The sequence below is a fragment of the Pomacea canaliculata genome, linkage group LG9, assembly GCF_003073045.1.
Source record: "Pomacea canaliculata isolate SZHN2017 linkage group LG9, ASM307304v1, whole genome shotgun sequence".
NCBI classification, from domain to species: domain Eukaryota; kingdom Metazoa; phylum Mollusca; class Gastropoda; order Architaenioglossa; family Ampullariidae; genus Pomacea; species Pomacea canaliculata.
Genome location: NC_037598.1, coordinates 3,887,685 through 3,911,000, shown reverse-complemented (window position 1 = coordinate 3,911,000; position 23,316 = coordinate 3,887,685). Strand labels below are relative to the sequence as shown.

General features: G+C 41.6%; 1 protein-coding gene across 2 annotated transcripts; it reads left to right on the top strand.

The window, feature by feature from the left end:
• The first annotated feature begins 1,338 nt into the window (after window positions 1–1,338).
• Window positions 1,339–9,769, top strand: LOC112572628 (U3 small nucleolar RNA-interacting protein 2-like). Of its 2 annotated transcripts, none has more exons than XM_025252389.1 (14): window positions 1,339–1,489; window positions 2,037–2,143; window positions 2,713–2,837; window positions 3,179–3,246; window positions 4,835–4,876; window positions 5,527–5,653; window positions 6,357–6,481; window positions 6,768–6,860; window positions 7,201–7,301; window positions 7,668–7,802; window positions 7,921–7,983; window positions 8,342–8,493; window positions 8,755–8,834; window positions 9,053–9,769. In XM_025252389.1, exons 1-14 carry the CDS (start codon window positions 1,436–1,438, stop codon window positions 9,206–9,208), a joined length of 1,428 nt encoding a protein of 475 aa, XP_025108174.1. In that variant the 5' UTR covers window positions 1,339–1,435; the 3' UTR covers window positions 9,209–9,769. The 2 variants fall into 2 exon arrangements, with proteins under 2 accessions (XP_025108174.1, XP_025108173.1); XM_025252388.1 differs by having other exon boundaries at window positions 8,752–8,834.
• The last annotated feature ends 13,547 nt before the right edge of the window (window positions 9,770–23,316 follow it).

Genomic DNA, 23,316 nt, shown 5'->3' with positions numbered 1-23,316 from the left:
TGACTTCTTGTAGATTCAATTTTTTTGTTAATTCATTAAAAAAATTAAATAAACTTTCGCTTGTGTTCATCTTTGAGCTCGCTAACACTCTTGAAGGACAGTCAGAGAGTCAGCTAGATCATAAAATTTCAGAACACAGATAAACACTTCTCCATATTTGTGTGTATATATGTGTATATGTATGTGCGCATGACTCGCGTGTTTGCTTGAGTGTGTGTCTGTGTTAACGTGCGCGGTTGTGTGCAGCTGTGCGTTTGAGTGTGCGTCAATATGTTCGTAAGCGTCCCACTAATTGAAACACCTCTATGCATATATTACAAACACAATACAAAAACAAAATCATACTATCTTTATTTATCTTTTTCGGAAAATGTTTTGTCTGCCAACGATAACACGAGACTGTAATTGCCAACGTAAATGAATTGAATGTATTCATTTTTCAAACTGCTTGTATTATTATTTTATCTAGAGGGATGTTCTCGTATGACAAAATATTTTCCTGAAAAAAATTAAACAGGTATTTTGTATTGTATTTATATTTGATTTACTCTCTGCCGGGCTAGGTAAAGACAATACTTCGCCCCTTCTCTCCACCTAAAAAAGTGAAGGCAGTCTGGTGGCGCAACGGTTAGCGCCCATCACTAATACAGTGAAGTTTGGATATCCTGGGTTCAGCTCTCGTCTCGGGCACGCTATTCTTTCTCTGCATGTGGCATCGGTTTACAGGGCTTGCTGCCTTACCATGATATATAGCCTTGGTTGTTGGCTCGGCGTAAAACACTAATCCTCCCACTTCCTAAAAAAATGTGAACCCCTCATCAACAAAAGTATTGGAAGGATTATAGTATTAGGCTTACCTCTTATTTTTTAAACTTAAAATCTAAACAATAAACCTAGGCTTGCATTGAATTCAATATTATTTTAACTTAAGGTTCACGTCATTCTGACTCTTGTTTATACATATAAAACAGGGGTGCATAATGTTATGAATTTTTCAGTGAATTTTATTTTCCTTCAGGCTCGAGCCTGATCGATCGATCTTTGGTGATTTTCTTAAAATATCAAACTGAAGAGGACAATTTTTACATTATTTTATCTTGAAAAAAGAGAGAAAAAAGGAAGCGCGTTACAAGTATAGAAATTTTATTAATCCGTTTAATGTACACTTCTCAGCCAAGATTAAGAATTAAACGTAGAAATATTGTAGATAATAATAGATCTTTTGAAACAAAAAAGCAAACAAACAAAACAACGATCTCACTTTCGTGTTGAATTTTTTTCTTTTGTCGTCTGCAAGCAACGCTTCCGGCCGATGTGGCACAAGGGAAGTAACTCTAGCTCTCTGCGAGAGCTCTCTAGGCGAAGAAACATTCTAATGATAGGAAGTCCCTCAGATCCACATGGGCTTGTGAACGTTTGATGAGGAATTGTAACCATGCCTTTCTTTATCAGAAATAAAGGTCGAGGATCTGACAGAAACGATACAAAGGTATAATTTACTCTCGAAATAATTTCTTTTTCTCGAGAGAGTGAAATAATGTTAAATTATAGTATTTAAAATTTGTACTAAAATGTTATTTTAGCGGTCTTATAGTAGCCGTGCAGCTGCGACTACTAATGTAATTGCAGTAACTATTCCTGGTGATGTTGTGAGCTACCATTTCTGTCAAAATAAAAAGTAAAGTAATGACATCATTTACGCCAGTGTCGTTATATGCTCATATGTTCGCTTACTGTTTCTTACATTGTCAATGGTCGTGAGTCTGCTTACCAGAGTGCGCTAATTTGATCAGTCAGTACAACATAGTAATATGATTATCATAGAAATTTTTCAGGTATTACAATAGAAAGGATGAGACTTGCTTCTCTTAAGTAATGAATTTTTTGAGGAAACGAAACATATTATTTTTCGTCAGTCATGACAACATGTGAATAAAATAACGATTGCTTTCCTTCATGTTTTAAAAAAATGTTTTTACTATGTGTCTCATAGAGCATTATAAACATTACTTTTGTTTATGTTGCTCTGAAAACAGAAATTTGGAAAACGACCAAAAGACAAATCCAATGATAAAATTAGCAACTTCAAGAGAAAGCGAAGCCATCTGGATGAAGAGATTGAGAGCGAGTCTGAAGAAGAAAGGTGATAAGTAGGAGTTAGTGTTTTAAAGCAAGACATTATCAGCTTTCAGTCTTTGAGCTGTTGTCTGTGTACGTAAAACTGTTATGTATCTATTTCAGATGACTTTAATTTTAGGCTTGAATAAGTTAAAAAATCTATAGGTCTGTAATTGTTTCTACTGATGTAGCTAGGTTGCTAGCTTATTCCTTATTGCTCATTAGAGGAGCATAGGGCCTTAACAACACCTCGCCAGCGAACCCAGTTTTGGGCAGCCACCTTCAGTTGGGCCCATGTGGTTCCGATGTCCTTAGCCTCACTTTCTACTATTCTTAGTTAGGTTGTTAGATAAGCCAAATTTTTAAATAGTTTAAGCTTGTATGCGGGGGGAGGGAAAGGAACAAGTTATCTGTGCCGTACTTAAAATTTGGTATTAAATTTCGCAAAAAATTTTAAGCTAGGTAGTCCATATTTAAGCATATTTCTGAAGCTTTTCTGCTATTTACTGTCTCATTCTGCAGAAAGCTGCTTGCATAGTTTCCTTTTTTCTTAAGAATCAACAATGTTATTTTCCTTATTATATATGTGATTAGGGAGGTGATTGAGAGACGTGGAAAACCAGATTTTGATGATTCAGAAGATGAGAAGGAACGGGAAACAGCCACAGATAAAAAGATACGTCTCACAAAGCAGTACCTAGCAGCACTAAAAAATGAAGGTAACATATTCAGTATGAGTCAGTGAGATAGAGTAATAAGACATTTACTCATTATTTTTGAATGTTGTATAATTTTTGTTTTTAAAAGATTTCAAGTGTTGTAACATGCTGTGGGAGAAATTTTAATTTATGGCACTCAGAGACACAAAGTTAAGCAAATTACTACTTTTACACTTAGTGCAGTGAACTATTTTTTTAGAATCTCTTTTGCATAATTTTGCACTTTCATGAGTTTGATTTTTATGTTGAATTATTGTGGGTTTGTTATTGGGACATTCTATATTCTTTATTGAGGTGATAGTACAGAATTGTTTCAGTTTGCATTGACTGCATTATTTCAGAGGCAGAGAGAGGGGATGCTGACGTAGAATTGCACGAGGTTGTCTCAGAACGGCTTCAGCATGATGCTGTAGGTATCTCTTGCGCTAGTCAGGTAGTCCTGCATTAAGGAACTTGGTGCTCTAGTTATAATGAATGCAGGAGATATTTTTTAAAAGACTTTTTCCAATCATTTCTTGCTGCCACAAATAAAGTAATATTTAGAAGTAGTATATTTGCTTTATCATTATTTGTTAATTCCGGTAACAAATTATTTACTTAATCTTGGGGTATTATATGCAGCATTCAAGGTCATCAGAGAAATCTTTAGCAATTTAAACTATATGTTTCTTTCTCATGATGATCTCTAGTTCATAAGTTAAAAAAGGGAGATGACTAAGTTTAGCCATTGGTTATCAGAAAAAAGCTTACACCCATCTGAAAATGGCAATTGAGTAATTCATGAACTCATTCTCATCATTTATTTTCCATGTCATATTGACTTCGGGGCCGTTTGTATATGGTTTTCAAAAGTACATAGCTATTACCAAAGAGAAACATAATCAATTTGAAAGGACAGCTTTTAAACTATGCAACAGTTCTAGGAGAATAGGAGACCCTTTTTTCATATAGTAAATTTCTATCTCTCTCTCTCTTTTTTTATTTATTTATTTTTTTGCATGAGAGGGCAAGCAGTTTTCAAAGCAATGTTTCCACAGAATTAAAATGCTAATGCACACAACTACTAATAACCATATAATAAAAGTTTTCAAATACATTCAAATTTATGTACATCAGTGTTGTCCTTTCTATATTGCAACAACAGCTGTTCAAATAATGCTGTATCCCTGAAACCATGCTCAAAGCACACACAAACCCAGTATAGAAAACACCACCAATCAGACCCACATACCAACACAGCATTCAGGAGCCATATGGCAAATCACAACCTCCTGCCATCTACCATTTGGTGATCTGAAAGGCATTAACATAACTTTACTGACAATTATAATAACTTTTGATAGTGCCCACTGATTACAAAAATCTACTCAAGCCGTTGATAATAAACAGACATAAAAACCATTTGCTTTATATGATTTATTATGGTTCTACAAGAATTATCATTCCTTTCAGTCCAAGATGGTTCAAGATTTTGAGATGTAGCAAGCATTTATCTGTCTTGCATTTTAATAGGGCAGATGTGAGCTGTGGCTTATTTTGATCTTGGGCTATGAAAAGCCTAAAAATAAAAACCATGTCATTCTATTTACAGCACTAATCAGCCACAAGATTTGTGTTTCATTTTTGTAAGTAGCAGCAACCTTTGGACTGGGTTAGGTAAAGAACCACCTCAGGTCTTTGGGGCCAGTTTTACCTGTGCCAGTGAGGGCAGTACCCACCTCCTCTCCCTTGCTACCTTACCTTCCCCAGCCCTCTAGGCATTTATGTGCTTATTCAAACAGTTGGGTTGACTAGGGGGAGTTTGCTCTAGTGGCTGACATGCCCTTTTGACAGAGGCCTTTGCTCTAACCACTCGGCTATCCACTTCCCCAATGGATTGGGTACCATGCTATAAAGCTAATTTCTTCTTCTTACTATTAGTTAGACTAGCTGTAGAGAAAGCCATGTACTTATCTTTATAGCTACATTCTTTCACTGTTTGTTTATATATATTGCAGTTGGAGCAAGCTGGCAGACTTCACAAAATTGTGTCGGATAAGGTATTTATTTTGAATATCCATATGCACACGCTCTTCCCCACAAACTTTACAATAATTTTCATGTCAATTTTCTTTGTGTCGTAAGATGCTACCACTGTCTCCAGATGAAACATACTCAGAATAAATTGTCATATGCATAACATACAGAGGGAATTGCAATATATATATAGCAGGACAAATAGCAGAATTTTGGAGAGTAACCCATGAAAGCAAATGACAGAGAAGTTGGGTGTCAGCAGGAATGTGGGGAAGAAGAAGGGGCCGGAGCAAAGCTGCAGAGGAATGGGGGATCGATCCTGGCAACACCGCATTTATCTCCCCTTTTAAAAAAAAAAACAACTTGCATTTTCCATTATGAACTGTCAGCTTGTCGTGGTGGGGGACATTCAGAGTACATGAGCATCATTTTTAAACTAAACTGTTGCCATGCATAAGTATTCCTGGCTGAAATAAAGTGATAGATTAAAAGTTGACGATAAAGAAAGATGAAAAACATTAACCTTTGAGTCAAATACCCCTAAATTAAAATATTCTTTTTACTGTTGGATTATTCAGTTGTAATAACTTACATGGTTCCATTTACTGTGTAATTATGGAACAGATTATTAAGAGAAACTTCATAAAATTTCCTGTAAATTTTCTTGTTCTAGTTTCTCCCACCTGACCTTTCAAGGATCAAGGTAATGCGTGGTCACCAGTTGTCTCTCACCTGTGCTGTTGTGTCCCCAGATGGCAGATCAGCTTTCAGCGCATCCAAAGATGGCACCATAATCAAGTGTAAGAGGAACAGTACCTGTCTGAGCTGGTGGGGTGATACAAAAAGGGTTTAGATGAGTGGAGGTGGGTTGGGCCGTTCTTTTTATATCTTATGCTGTCGACACAGTGAGTCACATTGACTGACCCTAGGACCACTAAGCATCCAGAAGGCTGGCACATGTTATGCAGCAAAATCAAAATTTTGTAATTGCTTAATTAGAAGCAAATGCAAGGTTGATTACCATGCAATTTTCAGGCTTTATTTAGATCAAACCAGGATTTCTAAATATGTTGGTAAGTTTTAAATCTGATCTATGTTTCATGAATATTGCTAAAGTGTGGTCATTTTGCTTGGAGTGACTTGTCTGCTGCTTGAGAATTTAGTTCCCAGTTCTCTCAGTGACTTCTGAAATCACAGTTAAAGAAAATATTTGCATTTCTTTGCCTTTAAAGACTTTCTTTGTTGTTTTGACATCTGTAATAAAGTTTGCATTAGACCATATGCATGTAAACAGTGAATGCCCTTTCTGATCTAGTCCACCTTTTTCACTTTTTGTGTATTGTAAACGAGTGAAAACTATTATGGTTTATGCTTTGTCATTGTATACTATGCAAGTATTAGAATCAATGTGGGTTTTTTTCCCCCTTATTTGTCTGATTTTATATGACTTTATTGCCTATTTTGAAATGCTTACATTCACAACTGTCATATTCTTCCATACAGGGTGTTTAGAAACATACAAAAAAGTTCATGTTATTCCTGGAGGGCGGAAAGGAACGGAGAATAAGCATGTGGGGCACACGTCTTGTATTCTTGCTATGGCCATTACATCCGACTCAAAGTTTTTGGTATGTTGAGCTGTACTAGGCAAAAGACTGGTGTTGATGCCAATATTTTGCTTTTGAAAGTTTTTAGGAATATAAATGCAATTAAGAAAAATACATCTGTTTTTTCTCAGAATTTCATGTGCATATATTGTGAAAGAGCATGTGTGTGCATATGTTTCTTCAATTACGAAAAATTGTTTAGAAACCTTTGTGTGTTTGCATACCGTGAAACCAACTTTTTCCTTGTCTCACAGGGAGTAAATAAATGTTAAGTATTATAATTTCTTGCACACTGTCTTTGCTTTAGGCCACTGGTGATGCAAACAGCCTGATCCATATATGGGACCCATCTTCCTGTCAGTTATTGAATACTTTCGAAGGTCACAGGAAAGCAATATCGGTTGGTGGAGACTGATTGTAATTTGTGCAATTAGGTTATATTCTCTAGAGTATAATAGTAATACTGTTGGATTTAAGATATCAATTTTGAAACCTTGCACAAAGTACAAAAGGAAGAAGCATGTTATGCCTGCACAAATCTTGTTTACATTTTACAATTATTTTTAAAGTTTTAGATCATTTCTGAATTGCGTATGATTTGCATATTCCTAAAATTGCATGGAAGCTGTTATTTAACTATAAGGCAAAAACAGTTGTCAATGTGTCTGTAGGTCTATAGGCTTATTTATACTTGTGTATCCTGTTTGATTGATGGATTTATTTAAAAAAAATTTTTACAGGGTTTAGCATTCCGCAAGAATTCACACCAACTATTCAGTGCAGGTCATGACAGAATGGTAAAGATTTGGAACCTGGATGAAATGGCCTATGTTGAGACACTGTGAGTCAAAATTTCCTTACTCTTCCTGTTTTTAGGTCTTTCTAGATATTCCAAAATTAAGTATTGGCAGCTGCTTTTGTACTCCATAATCACTTTGCAACAGAGAAAAAATAGTAATTATAATAATTATTGTGATAATAACATTTTGTTGTCCATTAGAATGAGCAAATTTTGCAACGGAAAGTTTCCTTAAAGCACAAAACCTTTATCGCATCACACTTCAACAAAGAGAAGAATACAATTGCAAAACAAGTATAATGCAAGTGTGTGTATGTGTATAAGTCATATAGATATTTTTGTATTTTCTTGTTTGGTAAAACGTAGTGTGCAAGTGGTTGACAGTTACTTTTGTTGGGTGATCTTTAGGTTAGGTCATGAGGATAAAATAACAGCAATTGATAGTTTAACCCGAGAACGTGCTGTGACCTGTGGAGGCAGAGATCGAAGCGTCCGTATCTGGAAGGTACTGGAAGAATCACAGCTTGTTTTTCATGGACACATGTAAGTAGCTCTCTGCTTCACCTTTAGGGCTAGAAATGTTTTAAATTGATAAGAGAATGATTTTTTTTTTTTCTTGAGGTTTAAAGTTTTCTTTACTAAGCTTGTATTAATGTTTCAGGAATTCCATCGACTGTGTTTCTCTCATCAATGAGACAAATTTTGTTACTGGTGGAGAAGACAAGTAAGCAATGTATTTTTTTGAAAGAGAGTATATATATATATACAAGATATTAAACATGAGTGCAACATTGTTTCTTTATAATCGGGTTAGAACTTCCTGTTTTCTCGACAAATCCAAGTGTGATTAAGAGAAAAACTTTAGTGGTCATGAAATACCACTGGAATATGCTTTTATGATACTTTATGCTCTATTTCCAGGCTTTTCGTTGAGTGCTCAGGTTGTCCTTTAACATATTTGCTTTACATCCTTCTTTTATGATATGAATATGTATGGTCTTGTATACATAAAATACAAAATCTGAATTTACTGTTAATATGCTTAATCTAACTAATAGGAACCATTTCATTTATCCCTCTAGCTGCATTTGCTTATGGAGTGTTATGAAAAAGCGTCCCCTCTTCACCTACAAAAATGCACATAACTCTTCAGGAGAGGGAAGCGGTCAAACAGTTGAGGAAAATTGGGTCACTGCTGTTGCCTCCCTTCAGTACACTGATTTGATAGCATCTGGTGAGGCAAAGCAGGAGAAATCATACATATTATGTGGATGCTTATTTTACCTGATTTGAGATCTTGTTAATTCATTTTTGTTTTCAAAAGGCTTTTGAGTGTTCTCCTCACCAGTCACATTTTGTTGAATATGGGACTACAGCACATTTCTTTTATATATTAGATATTTGTTAAACATGTGAATGGTTGAGAAGGATTGTGTTAGTGTATGGAAGTGGAGTTTTTGCATGATCATATTGTCTCATGTCTTCCTGTCAGCAGGTTCAAAGGATGGCAATATACGCCTGTGGAAATGTTCAGCAGACTTCCGTTCACTCACACCCCTGTTCTCGATACCTTTGGTAAGTTTGTAAAGTCTGGTTGTAAGCACTTACCATAAGCTGTCTATTTTTGAGATGAATTACTTTTAAATATTAGATTCTTCTGCAAGCAATGTTTTTGCATTTGCAAGGATGTTCAACATCAATGAAGTCAGCAAATGCAAATCTCTATTTTTTTTTAGTCTGTATGATCACCTTATAAGCTGTCATATTGAATTGTTATGCCTTGGTCTTTTCAGGTGGGTTTTGTCAACAGCTTGCAATTTTCCCCCGAAGGAGATTTCCTTCTGGTATCTGTGGGTCAAGAACACCGCCTAGGTCGTTGGTGGCGTATCAAGCAGGCAAAGAATGCCTTGTACCTCATACCTCTTCCTAGGAAGGACAAGGATAGCTGATTAAGAGATGTGCTGGACTGTATGAGTAGCTGTGATTGTGCTCAGGAAAATATAACATCTTGAGAAATGAATGTGGTATTTGAAGTTTAAAATAAATGGACTGCATATATATATGGGCAATTCGTTTTTAAATGTCCTTAAATTTCTTTGGTTAGCTAAAGACAAGACATTTATTATGAAATTACAATCACTGCTATGTAAATAACAATATTAGAAATTTGTGCACAACTCAGTGTTAAGTCACTGACACTAAATGGTTGTGCTCACTCATGACTCATTATACTTGTCAGGCAATATGGGTCTGTCCAAAATTATGAGCAGTGCTCTCAGCAGTACAGGCATAAGTATGGTATGCAAGTCTTTTTCTTTACAATGTTGTATGTTGTATTACAACATATAATTATCTAAATGGTAATTTGTGAGAGTGACTTCAAGTAGCCATAAACAAAAAGTGTAGAGGGAGATCTGCCATATTCACTTTTTGTTACAAGATTGTTGCACACATATGAGCAACTGTATTGCTATTTATGTCATTAAATCACAAAATCATGGCCAGTAACATGTTTTTCAGTTTCCTGAAATATGTATGGCACAGTTTCCAAAACCCTTTTAAATTGGTATCAACAAAATAGTCAAAGTAATCAGGTAGTTTCCTTGAAGTTACACTGATAGGGAACTGAAAAGCGAGACAAAAAATGTGCTTAATGTTAATTTTTATATATAAAATTAAAGCTAAAAAGCAGAACAAATCAATGGCACACATCATATTTCTTGCCTGGCAAAACATTGGGACTTCATATGTAATACCTATGACAGAGAAGACCAGGAGAGTGAGCACATTTTGGACAAGACAGGGTGCAGCCTTGAATTCCAACTAATATGCGCCATCTTCAGTCAATAAAGTGCAGATAATAACAAAACAAAAAGTATTCATTAAATTTTATATAACCTAGGGACAAGCATTTGGGACTTGAGAAGTTCAGTTGAGGCGTTCATCAATGTCTTAAGTTATTTGGGCAAATTTTAATCCAGTTGGATGAGTTTACCTTAGGAAGATAGCATTCACAGAAGTGGTGATGCCATTGTTATTGTTTAGTGTTCCGACTGACTGTAACCTAAAGCGCACAGAGGACCCTGATAAAGATATGTAAGAAACAGCTTTGCTAGAAACTGATTCAATTGTAGGATAATAGACTACCAGCCGATTCGACCACAACCTTTGGTCAATTCATCCTCAACATAAAGTCGATTCGGCCACTGAGTACAGAATTTACTATTTAGTATAATGACACATTCATTGCTCGTAATATATAAATAAAACGAAGCATTTTTTCCCTACACAAATCCTATCTTAATTTAGTCACATTATATATCTAGGTCAGCCGACATTTTTAATTGAATGAAAAGGGCCTATGTATATGTGAGAAAAACATTTTCTTATTTGATATAAAAGCAATCAGCTTGGCATAGCTGTGCAACTCATGGCCACACTTTTTTAAATAAAAGCATTAAAAATGGAAGATGTTGGACTATATAGAAAACTGATTTATATTGGCTTGGACACAGAGCAAGACCGACATACGTTAACCAAGGATGAGAAAGGAGAGTACATCAAATTTCTCTTATTTGGTGGTCAAATTATTGCACAGATAATGCTTTGGTCGAGTCAACCTGCCCCCAAATAGAGTGTAGGTAAATAATAATAATAAATTGCACAGAATGCATGTTTAAAGTTTTTGAGGAAGGAATGGTAAATATATTCACAATGTTCTCTGAATGCAGTCTTCTCGTCTGGTGATTTTTTTTTTTTTTTTTTTTAATCTCCCCAGAGTATTTTTTAAGAGGACATCAGTTATATTCACTTTCTTTGTCTTCAACAGAGTAACTTTAGCCAAAACGTTTTGAACAGTAGCAGACGGAAAACAGCAATAGATCTGTAGATGGACCCTAAAAGCCACATTTTTTCGGCAACTTTGTCATCAAAAGCGGGGTGACCCCGTGGCGCAACTGTTATCGCCTCTCACCAACACGGCGAAGATTGGCTGTCCTGGGTTCAAGTCTCGTCTTGGGCGCGCTGTTCTTTTTCTGCATGTGACATCTGTTCTGTCTGCCTTGCCATGATATAGCTTAAGTTGCTGGCTGGCCATAACCAGGCCTGACGAGAGGGGGGACAGGGGGGTCTGGTGTACCCGGGCCCGCGGCTGTCAAGGGGGCCCGGCCTTGGTCAGTGGATTTTTTTTCTTCTTCTCCTTTTCTTTTTCTTTTAAAGAAAGGTCTAAGGACATAACACCCAAGCATTACACATGCAGAAGTTGAGTTTGAGTGTAGATATTGAGATTCGAATTGTAAACATACATTATATACTGGGAAAACAATTTACGATTACAAGTACAAGGGGCCCGGAGAGGTCTGTCCCGGGGCCCGGGCTGGCTCTCGGCGGCCCTGGCCATAACACACCCCTCCTCATGCATACTCAACCGAAGTGTTACAGAATGCCCCCAAGAAATCAGAGCATTAATTGCAAGAAATCAGAGCATGTGACTGGAGGGTTGATGTTTGGCAGTGTACTCAGTTAAACTGGCCATTTAAACTGTTGGGGACGGCACACGACTCGCACACAACACACTCCGTCCTTTCTGACAACAGATCACAATGAGTTGTACGTGGGCTTATACTACTATATCATGCGGGAGCTTTTATTTATGTTGAGGTAGGGCAACAAAGTTTAGGTAACTCAAATCAACACATGTAAATGACTGCAAACTATAAATCGCACATAAATGCCTTAGACGCCTCTCAACTACTCAGTCGTTCAATCTTTATAAACAAATATTTCAATAGATCCTAAAATTCTCACTTACGGTGAGCGATGTGTAGGGACGTTCACAATAACACACATCTACACTTCTTGAATAATCTTACTTGAAAAACTCTCCTACGGTGGGGTTGACGGGTTCAACCTGTCAGGCGGACGACAGTACCGTGTCCGTACCCCACTGTCCACGCTCAGGCAGGGCGTGTAACGGAACAGGGGAGGGAAGCGCCTTGTAAAAGTACTGTACACAGTGGTAGCAGAGTAGCGACCCTTTTAACCTCGCACATGAAGTAGTATAGCCAGAGAGCTGCCACCCGGTTCGCATTGCTATTACCGGTTCTGCAGCGAGTCAAAACGATGTCAGGGACTCATTGTATAGCACCTCCTCGTCTTTCCCATTGCGACTTTTCTTTTCCCTTTTTCTGCTGTTTACTCTTCATACACCCCAGCTTTCCCGCTCAACAGGGTATGTTCTAAAAACTTATATAGCCTATAATGGGAAGCTCTTTAGTCTGGTGGCTACTGATCAGAAGTCGCAGAATCAAGACCTGCAAAGGGAAAACTCTGCCCGCCCAACGGTCGCAGATATGAAGAGAGAGTCAGAGCAAAAGGGGGAACTCAAGGAAAAGCTTCTTGTTTCCGAAATCATACAGCGGTGACCAGAACTAGCAGATGTTTTTACCTCTAGATCCGAGGTTATAAAGTAGTGGCAAATATGTCCTGGGATAAAGAAATATGAAGGAGTATCCACGGTGTCTGGACACTGCTTTTTAACTTTGGAAACAATATGCTTTTCCTTGAGAGTAGTATAGGCATGTTGTTTTCACCCCCTATTTGGGGAGCCGTTTTGGGGAGCCGTGACGTCACACCCGCCGGAAGTCGCACGGGGGCGGCCATCTTGCCGGAAGTGGCATGGAGACGGCCATTTTGATGAGGTCATATCCGTGGCGGCCATCCTGTCGACCATCTTGCCGGAAGTCGCATGGGTGCGTCCATCTTGATGAGGTCATATCCGTGGCGGCCATCTTGTCGGCCATCTTGCCGGAAGTGGCATGGAGGTGGCCATCTTGATGAGGTCACGAGCGTGGCGGCCATTTTGTCATACCCCCTCATCTTGTCATACCCGAGTGATGGTTGTTTTTGTATTTGTGGAAAATGTATTGAAAGAGCCCATTTCGTCAAAGCTTAGAAAAGTATAAACTTTAATAAACTTTGTCCACCAGTCGCCACGAGGAGGCAGGGCTTTTGTTTGACTGGCAAAAATGTGTTTGACGCACAAAGAACAAGAAAAACTTTTATCACAGCTTTGAAGATATCGCAGTCTAAACGGGAGCAGCAGTCTCAAATATCCAACGGTACGGTAGTCACCCCATCGGCAAGGACCTTTCGCTTGATGTACAGATAGGACAAGGAGTTGCGGTGTTGTTGGTAGGTAAACATAGATTTACCATCTGTTTTGAAACCGGTGTTGCATCCACCGCTGGCTTGCTGTGTCTGTAAAACCTGTTTGAAATGGCTGTGGTCAAGTTGATTTTGGTATTTGTTTAGCCCCTTGGTGCTGAGTTTTTGCGTGTCACCGAAACAAATGTAAGTTTTGCTGCAGAGAGCCACGATGCCATCGCCTGTGTACTCTGTTTTAAACAAGCCCGGTGTGCGTTTGTCGTCGCGAGCGCGTTGGAGACAGGCAGGACAGGCAGAGGGGTCCCAGGGTTTGTGGTTTGTTTTGCTGTGCACAAAGTCTCGGTGATGTTGGTCGCATGCTTGTCCCGGGAACCATTGCGTGTATTCTTGAAAAAACTGTTGTTGCAATTCAGGACGGACGGCATCTTCGAAGCGAGGTGCCGCCAAAGCCATGTACAGCGAGTCCGTGTCCATCTCGCACAGCTGAAAGTTGCTGCGGTCTACGTACTTGTCCACGCAGTCGTAATAAACTGAAGCATTCTCAGTTTGGCGTACTGGTAGACGAAATAGCCAATTTGCAAGGGGAGGCCCCAGTTGATGTTCTTTTTGGCCATCTCTACCTCGTACAAGTCTTCCGTCAGTTCCGTCAGTTTTTGAAAGCGACTGTCGTTTATCAGTTTTTCACAGTCAGAGTCACCGACGTAGTAAATGTCGCAGTGCCTGGCGATGTTGGTGAGCGTCTTGCCGTAAGCACTGTTGCCTAGCAGTTTGAACGTTTCGCTCAGAATGTTTTTGGACGGATCGCTGTCTCCTTGGCGTCGCGCGCTGGTGACCATGTCGCCAAAGGCCTTAAAGCAAGGTTTGGGTTGGTATTCTATCACCAGGTAAACGGCAGTGACTATGAGACCATTTTCAAGATACCATTTTAACAAAGGAGTCGCTAGTAAAACTTTGTTGCCGACATAGCTGCCGATGAGCGTTTTTGTGGAACCGGTCAACAGTTTATATTTTTCCGCGTACGCTCGCATGAAAGGACCAATGTCGGAGCGCGTGACATGAATGTTTTTGAAGATGGGCGTCATCTCGCTAAACCGTTCGCGCAACGCCTCGGGGACGTGAAGATCGCACTGCACCAGGCCGAACAACGTTTCGTCTTTCACGGCGGCTAAAATGTCGTTTTCGGTGGGATATCGTTTGGAACTGTAGGAGGGGAGCTTTTTACAGCGTATAACGGTGGAGATTTGGGGGTTGGTCTTTTTTTGTCTTTCCCATTTGCACTCCCACATTTCCTGCACAGCAACACCGACGACGTTTTGTAAGTACGCGGTGATCTCGCGCGTTTTTTCCCGCAACTCGACGAGTGGCTTTTTGTTAAACGGGTTGATGACGCGACCGCGCGTGAGGGAGCAGTTTTCGTGTCCGTGAAAAAGACAGCCGTGAAACTGATAGACGGTCTGCGTTTCCGAATGCCACCCATCGACGCGAATTCGCCTTTTTCCTAACTGTTTTTCTTTTGAATTAAATTTATGTCGAATGTGAATGTTTTTAGAAAACATGACCCACTCTAACCACTCGCGACTCTTTTGACCGTACACGTCTCTTTTTTCCCCCTTGAAATTATTTTCTTTTTTACGGATGATCGGGTGTTCCGTCGGCATGTTTTGACATAAGGCCCAGAGATACAAGGCGTTGGCATCGAAACCCTCTATGCTTTGTACGGGTTTGCTGATGTCGTTGCGAATAAACGTGTGAGATTTTTCGTGATGGCGGTGAAAAATGATGGAGGGACCGCCTGTGATGTTGTCGCGAAGCAGCGAGTGGATGTCTTTCGTTTTGTCATCGAAAAGAGAAAAGTAGACGTCGGAAGGCAGAGTTTTGAAGAGATAGCGCAGTGTGATGCCGGGGGCCGAAATAGCGTCTTTCACCATGTCTACACCGAGAGTAGCGTAGAACGTGATCTGGTTGTCGAGCGCTTGCAGAAAAGGCACAACGTCGAGGTTGTTGTACCACATCAGAAAATCTCGCAGCGACGTCATGTTGCGAGTCTCCCAGACCTGTTGACAGTAGGCGTACTGCTCGTCTGTGATGTTGCTCTGTTTGAGTGTCGAATAAAACGCGGCGTGGGGAGGGAGTTGCTGTTCTTGTAGTGTGTCGAGAGAGGTGACGTATTCGTAGGGGAAGAAACCTTTTTGCTCTGTGACGTTGTAGGCAGCCAAGTACTTTGCGTAACTAAATCCCGGCGCGAGAAAGTTGACGACGTCTAGAAATTTCAGCTTTGGGTGCAAATGCACAAAAATGCGTTGTGGCGCTTCACACAAACTTAAAAGGGTTTTTTGTCTCGTCAACATCGTCATCGTCTGCTTCTTTTCGCAAAGGACAAACCGGCGAACGAGGTAGGGTTTTGATGACGTTGATGTCATATTTTCCCGAGTTAAACCCTATGACCGGTAGTTGACGCAAGTAGTCGTCGAATCGGGCTCTGAGGGCGGGCGGTGGAATTGAATACTATCAGGGGAGTTGTTTTGTTGTTGATCGACAGCATCTAGCTCTGTAAGCACGTCACTAAATCGCTCACATAATAAAAGATAAGACCGGTCCGAAATTTTTTTCTAGATGATCGACCATGCGATCGATCAAGTTTTGAGAGTCGCCGTCGCTGACGAAAACAAACCGGCGATTCAAATCAGGAACGTTACTGCTACCGACACGGACAAGGGAACGTGTTGGGCTGTGTACCGCGTGTTGTTGCTGTGGGGTTGGGGAAGATAGAGCGATCAAAATAAACTTCAAAATCAAAGGTGGCCCTATACGGAAAACAAACGACGTATCGACTGAAAACCCGTGCGATTGTAAACTTTCCAGGAACGGAGGGTGTACCCTGATAGACCCCGCCTTGATACGTCTTTTTACCTTATCACCCTGACATGTCTTTCGTGTCGCTCCATCATCCAATTTTTTTTCCAAGTTTTCCGCACTTGGGAACATTGAACGCGTGTGTGTGAGCTTGTCGATGTCGATGATGTGCATGAAATGTTGCTTGTAATGTAAAGACGGAGAACGTCTGTTACTTGTACGCGCTCGCTGGGGGGACGAGAATGGGAGGAGACTGGACTCTCATCAAACTGAAAACATCGATATTTACTTAAATTTATCTTCTAACTCGGCAGATCTAGCAGGGTCACTCCTGGAAGTCAGAAAAGAAGCAGACGCGGACCATTGGTTGAACAGTTCTCGCGCAGGGATCTGTAACGAGTGTGCGTTGGCGCCACGGTGTAATGCGAGGGCTCTAAAAAAAAAAAACAAAGATTGTCACGTGTACGCCTGTCTGTTGTGTTCGTCTGTTTGAAGTGTATGCAGGCTTTTGTTATTTTGTATGTATTCGGGTAAAGCATCATCTGTACAACAACCGATAGGAAAGTCGGCGATGGGGTTGACATAAAAGGAGGTGGACATGATGGCCTCCACCGCCACCTTACTGTCGGGACGTTCGTTTTGGGCGTGCTCCAACGCGTCGTGGTCTTGAACTTGATTTACAAAGTCCAAAAAATCTTGTTTGTTAGAAATCAGACGTGGGCTTTTTAGTGCTCTGTGGTTGTTGGCCGAGGCATGAAAAAACGATAACTCATTTGAAGTTTTATTTTTTAACAAAAAGGAGTGGGAAAATTAATTTAAAACGCTTTCTCTGAGAATCAAAAAAGATCCACGAGACGTTGTCTCCATAGGGAGTGGCATTGGAGCCCAAAAAAAAAAAAAGAAAAAAAAACGTAAACACCGACTGATGTTTTCCCGTACCGTTTATGGTTTTGACTGCGCTCCAGTTTTTGCGATATACTTCTTCAACATCAGGTGATAACTGTGATAAAAGCTCATCTTCTTCTAACCGACCCTGCGCCTGGGTTTTTTGCTTTTTAGGTGGTGGAGGCGGAGGAGGAGGAGCCGTCAAAGTAGCCGAAGGTGCCACTGGTTGAGGTAGATGATCCTTTCGCACATGGCGGCCAAGATGTTCTTTGCGTGAAAAGGTTCGATAACACAAAGAACAAGGAAAACCTTTTACTTTTCGTGTATCGCTTTGACATGACGATTCAGGTTCTGACCACCGTAAATTTTAAACGCACATACGGCAAATCTGAAAACAAACAAACAACAAACAACGAAAAATCCGTGATGCATGACTCATTTTTTTTTAGAAAAAAAAAACATTGTTAGGTCGTCAAGAACTTACGAGTTTTCATGGTGCTGAGAGCAGAGAGAGACAGGTGGTTAATGAACGTGCTTTGCTCTCGAATGAAGTGGATCGAGACGTTCTAAGGGACTTAAAGGATGCCGTGAAGGCGCCGCTGATGGCTGGTTCGCCAAAGCAGCCTTTATATGCGTTTTGACTGACAGTTTGTGTAAAAAGCTGAATGACAATGGTGCCAGAGGTGACATTCGTTACAGCCTCCATCACAGTTGATCCTACAGTGCAGGTAATACGCGTGTATCTGGGTAGCGTAGCGGTCTGTCACACCGTCATGGGACCACCATTAAATTTTCCAGAGTGAACGTCCGCTAAGTGCCAGGCGTGTGTACCATCCTACCCCAACACTCTCGTTTACACACACACACGTGTATTTCCCAGAGAGTTGTGAGACGCTTTTAGTTTAGACTGTCTTGTTTTTACTCATTAGTTGCAAACTTGTTATATACCCCGACCACCCTGTTTTTTTTTATGGGCTCACTCGAACCAACACTAGTCCTCACAACCTCTTGGGAAATACACGTGTGTAGTGTGTAAAACGAGGAGTTTGGGGGTGAGGAATGGTACCACGCTGGCACTAGCGGACGTTCACCTCTGTAAAATTAATGATAGGTCAGTGACGGTGACAGGACCGCTGATGCTACCCAGATGACACGTTATTTACCGCCACTAGATCAACTGTGATGAGCTGTGTTGATGTCCCCTCTGGCACTCATCTGTCATTCAGCTTTTTACCATGTCAGTCACAACGCATATAAAGCTGCCTTTGGCGAACCACCAATCAGCGCGCCTTCGCATCCCTTTAGTCCCTTAGACTGTCTCGATCCATTCATTCGAGAAGCAAAGCACGTTTATTTAACACTGTCCTCTCCTCTCTCGCCACCATGAAAATCGTAAGTTGACGACTAAATGTTTTTTTTCTAAATATTTAAAAAATGAGTATGCATCACGGCTTTTTGTTGTTTGTTTGTTTGTTTGTTTTCAGATTTGCCGTATGTGCGGTTAAAATTACGCGGTCAAGAACCTGAATCGTCATGTCAAAGCGATACACGAAAAGGTAAAAGGTTTTCCTTGTTCTTGTGTTATCGAACTTTTCACGCAAAGGACATCTTGGCCGCCATGTGCGTAAGGATCTCTTACCTCAACCAGTGGCACGCTTTCGGTACTTTGACGGCTCCTCCTCTCCGCTCCACCACCTAAAAGCAAAAAACGCAAGGCGCAGGGTCGGTTAGAGAAGATGAGCTTTATCACAGTTATCACCTGATGTTGAAGAAGTATATCGCAAAACTGGAGCGCAGTCAAAACCCATAAACGGTACGGAAAACATCAGTCGTGTTTACGTTTTTTTTGGCTCCCATGCCACTCCCCTATGAGACAACGTCTCGTGGATCTTTTTGATTTCAGAAGAAGCGTTTTAAAATTAATTTTTCCACTCCTTTTTGGTTAAAAAAATAAACTTCAATGAGTTATCGTTTTTTCATGCCTCGCGCCACAACCACAGAGCACTAAAAGCCCACGTCTGATTTCTAACAAACAAGATTTTTTGGACTTTGTACAATCAAGTTCAGACCACGGACGCGTTGGAGCACGCCCAAAACGAACGTCCCGACAGTAAGGTGTCGGTGGAGGCCATCATGTCCACCTCCTTTTATGTCAACCCATCGCCGACTTGTCTATCGGTTGTTGTACAGATGATGCTTTACCCGAATACATACAAAATAACAAAGCCTGCATACACTTCAAACAGACGAACACAACAGACAGGCGTACCGTGACAATCTTTGTTTTTTTAGAGCCCTCGCATTACACCGTGGCGCAAACGCACACTCGTTACAGATCCCTGCGCGAGAACTGTTCAACCAATGGTTCCGCGTCTGCTTTTTTTCTGACTTTCCAGAGTGAGCCCTGCTAGATCTGCCGAGTTTAGAAGATACAATTTAAAGTAAATATCGATGTTTTTCAGTTTGATGAGAGTCAGTCTCCTCCATTCTCGTCCCCCTCAGCGGAGCGCGTACAAGTATTACAGACGTTCTCCGTCTTTTAATTACAAGCAACATTTCATGCACATCATCGACATCGACAAGCTCACACACGCGTTTCAATGTCCAAGTGCGGAAACTTTGGAAAAAAAATTGGATGATGGAGCGACACGAAAAGACATGTCAGGTGATAAGGTAAAAGAGACGTATCAAGGCGGGGTCTATCAGGGTACACCCTCCGTCCTGGAAAAGTTTACAATCGCACGGGTTTCGGTCGATACGTCGTTTGTTTTTCCGTATAGGCCACCTTTGATTTTGAAGTTTATTTTGATCGCTCTAGTCTTCCCAACCCCACAGCAACAACACGCGTACACAGCCCAACACGTTCCCTTGTCCGTGTCGTAGCAGTAACGTTCCTGATTTAATCGCCGGTTTGTTTCGTCAGCGACGGCGACTCTCAAAACTTGATCGATCGCATGGTCGATCATCTAAAAAAATTTCGGACCGGTCTTATCTTTTATTATGTGAGCGATTTAGTGACGTGCTTACAGAGCTAGATGCTGTCGATCAACAACAAAACAACTCCCCTGATAGTATTCAAATTCCCACCGCCCTCAGAGCCCGATTACGACGACTACTTGCGTCAACTACCGGTCATAGGGTTTAACTCGGGAAATATGACATCAACGTCATCAAACCCTACCTCGTTCGCCGGTTTGTCCTTGCGAAAAGAGAGCAGACGATGACGATGTTGACGAGACAAAAAACCCTTTAAGTTTGTGGTGAAGCGCCACAACGCATTTTTGTGCATTTGCACCCAAAAGCTGAAATTTCTAGACGTCGGTCAACTTTCTCGCGCCGGGATTTAGTTACGCAAAGATTTACTTGGCTGCCTACAACGTCACAGAAACAAAAAGGTTTCTTCCTACGAATACGTCACCTCTCTCGACACACTACAAGAACAGCAACTCCCTACCCCACGCCGCGTTTTATTCGACACTCAAACAGAGCAACATCACAGACGAGCAGTACGCCTACTGTCACAGGTCTGGGAGACTCGCAACATGACGTCGCTGCGAGATTTTCGATGTGGCTTACAAAAACCTCGACGTTGTGCCTTTTTCTGCAAGCGCTCGACAACCAGATCACGTTCTACGCTACTCTCGGTGTAGACATGGTGAAGACGCTATTTCGGCCCCCGGCATCACACCTGCGCTATCTCTTCAAAACTCTGCCTTCCGACGTCTACTTTTCTCTTTTCGATGACAAAACGAAAGACATCCACTCGCTGCTTCGCGACAATCACAGGCGGTCCCTCCATCATTTTTCACCGCCATCACGAAAAATCTCACACGTTATTCGCAACGACATCAGCAAACCCGTACAAAGCATAGAGGGTTTCGATGCCAACGCCTTGTATCTCTGGCCTTATGTCAAAACATGCCGACGAACACCCGATCATTCCGTAAAAAAGAAAATAATTTCAAGGGGGAAAAAGAGACGTGTACGGTCAAAAGAGTCGCGAGTGGTTAGAGTGGGTCATGCTTTTCTAAAAACATTCACATTCGACATAAATTTAATTCAAGAAAAACAGTATAGGAAAAAGGCGAATTCGCGTCGATGGGTGGCATTCGGAAACGCAGACCGTCTATCAGTTTCACGGCTGTCTTTTTCACGACACGAAAACTGCTCCCTCACGCGCGGTCGCGTCATCACCGTTTAACAAAAAGCACTCGTCGAGTTGCGGGAAAAACGCGCGAGATCACCGCGTACTTACAAAACGTCGTCGGTGTTTGCTGTGCAGGAAATGTGGGAGTGCAAATGGGAAAGACAAAAAAGACACCCCAATCTCCACCGTTATACGCTGTAAAAAGCTCCCCTCCTACAGTTCCAACGATATCCCACCGAAAACGACATTTTAGCCGCCGTGAAAGACGAAACGTTGTTCGGCCTGGTGCAGTGCGATCTTCCACGTCCCGAGGCGTTGCGCGAACGGTTTTAGCGAGATGACGCCATCTTCAAAAACATTCATGTCACGCGCTCCGACATTGGTCCTTTCATGCGAGCGTACGCGGAAAAAATAACTAAGCGGTGGTGACCGGTTCCAGCAAAAACGCTCATCGCAGCTATGTCGGCAACAAGTTTTACTAGCGACTCCTTGTTAAAATGGTATCTTGACAATGGTCTCATAGTCACGTGCCGTTTACCTGGTGATAGAATACCAACCCAAACTTGCTTAAGGCCTTTGCGACATGGTCACCAGCGCGCGACGCCAAGGAGACAGCGAGTCCGTCCAAAACATTCTGAGCGACGTTCAAACTGTAGGCAACAGTGCTTACGGAAGACGCTCACCAACATCGCCAGGCACTGCGACATTTACTACGTCGGTGACTCTGACTGTGAAAAACTGATAAACGACAGTCGCTTTCAAAAACTGACGGAACTGACCGAAGACTTGTACGAGGTAGAGATGGCCAAAAAGAACATCAACTGGGGCCTCCCCTTGCAATTGGCTATTTCGTCTACCAGTACGCCAAACTGAGAATGCTTCAGTTTTATTACGACTGCGTGGACAAGTACGGTAGACCGCAGCAACTTTCAGCTGTGCGAGATGGACACGGACTCGCTGTACATGGCTTTGGCGCACCTCGCTCGAAGATGCCCGTCCGTCCTGAATTGCAACAACAGTTTTTTCAAGAAACACGCAATGGTTCCCGGGACAAGCATGCGACCAACATCACCGAGACTTTGTGCACAGCAAAACAAACCACAACCTGGGACCCCTCTGCCTGTCCTGCCTGTCTCCAACGCGCTCGCGGAGACAACGCACACCGGGCTTTGTTTAAACAGAGTACACAGGCGATGGCATCGTGGCTCTCTGCAGCAAAACTTACATTTGTTTCGGTGACACGCAAAAACTCAGCACCAAGGGCTAAACAAATACCAAAATCAACTTGACCACAGCCATTTCAAACAGGTTTTACAGACACAGCAAGCCAGCGGTGGATGCAACACCGGGTTTCAAACAGATGGTAAATCTATGTTTACCTACCAACAACACCGCAACTCCTTGTCCTATCTGTACATCAAGCGAAGGTCCTTGCCGATGGGGTGACTACCGTACCGTTGGATATTTGAGACTGCTGCTCCCGTTTAGACTGCGATATTTCAAAGCTGTGATAAAGTTTTTTCTTGTTCTTTGTGCGTCAAACACATTTTTGCCAGTCAAACAAAAGCCCTGCCTCCTCGTGGCGACTGTCGTGGACAAAGTTTATTAAAGTTTATACTTTTCTAGCTTTGACGAAATGGGCTCTTTCAATACTTTCCACAAAATACAAAAAACAACCATCACTCGGGTATGACAAGATGAGGGGGTATGACAAAATGGCCGCCACGCTCGTGACCTCATCATAGATGGCACCTCCATGCCACTTCCGGCAAGATGGCCGACAAGATGGCCGCCACGGATTGACCTCATCAAGATGGACGCACCCATGCGACTTCCGGCAAGATGGTCGACAGATGGCCGCCACGGATATGACCTCATCAAAATGGCCGTCTCCATGCCACTTCCGGCAAGATGGCCGCCCCCGTGCGACTTCCGGCGGGTGTGACGTCACGGCTCCCCAAAACGGCTCCCCAAATAGGGGGTGAAAACAACATGCCTATACTACTC

Bases quoted from the DNA above. Each gene is read 5' to 3' on its own strand.
- LOC112572628 (XM_025252388.1), top strand. From the start codon at position 1,436: ATGCCTTTCTTTATCAGAAATAAAGGTCGAGGATCTGACAGAAACGAT. The intron at 4,877-5,526 runs GTATTTATTTTG...TTCTTGTTCTAG, and splicing joins ACAAAATTGTGTCGGATAAG to TTTCTCCCACCTGACCTTTC. The intron at 8,494-8,751 runs GTGAGGCAAAGC...TCTTCCTGTCAG, and splicing joins CACTGATTTGATAGCATCTG to CAGGTTCAAAGGATGGCAAT.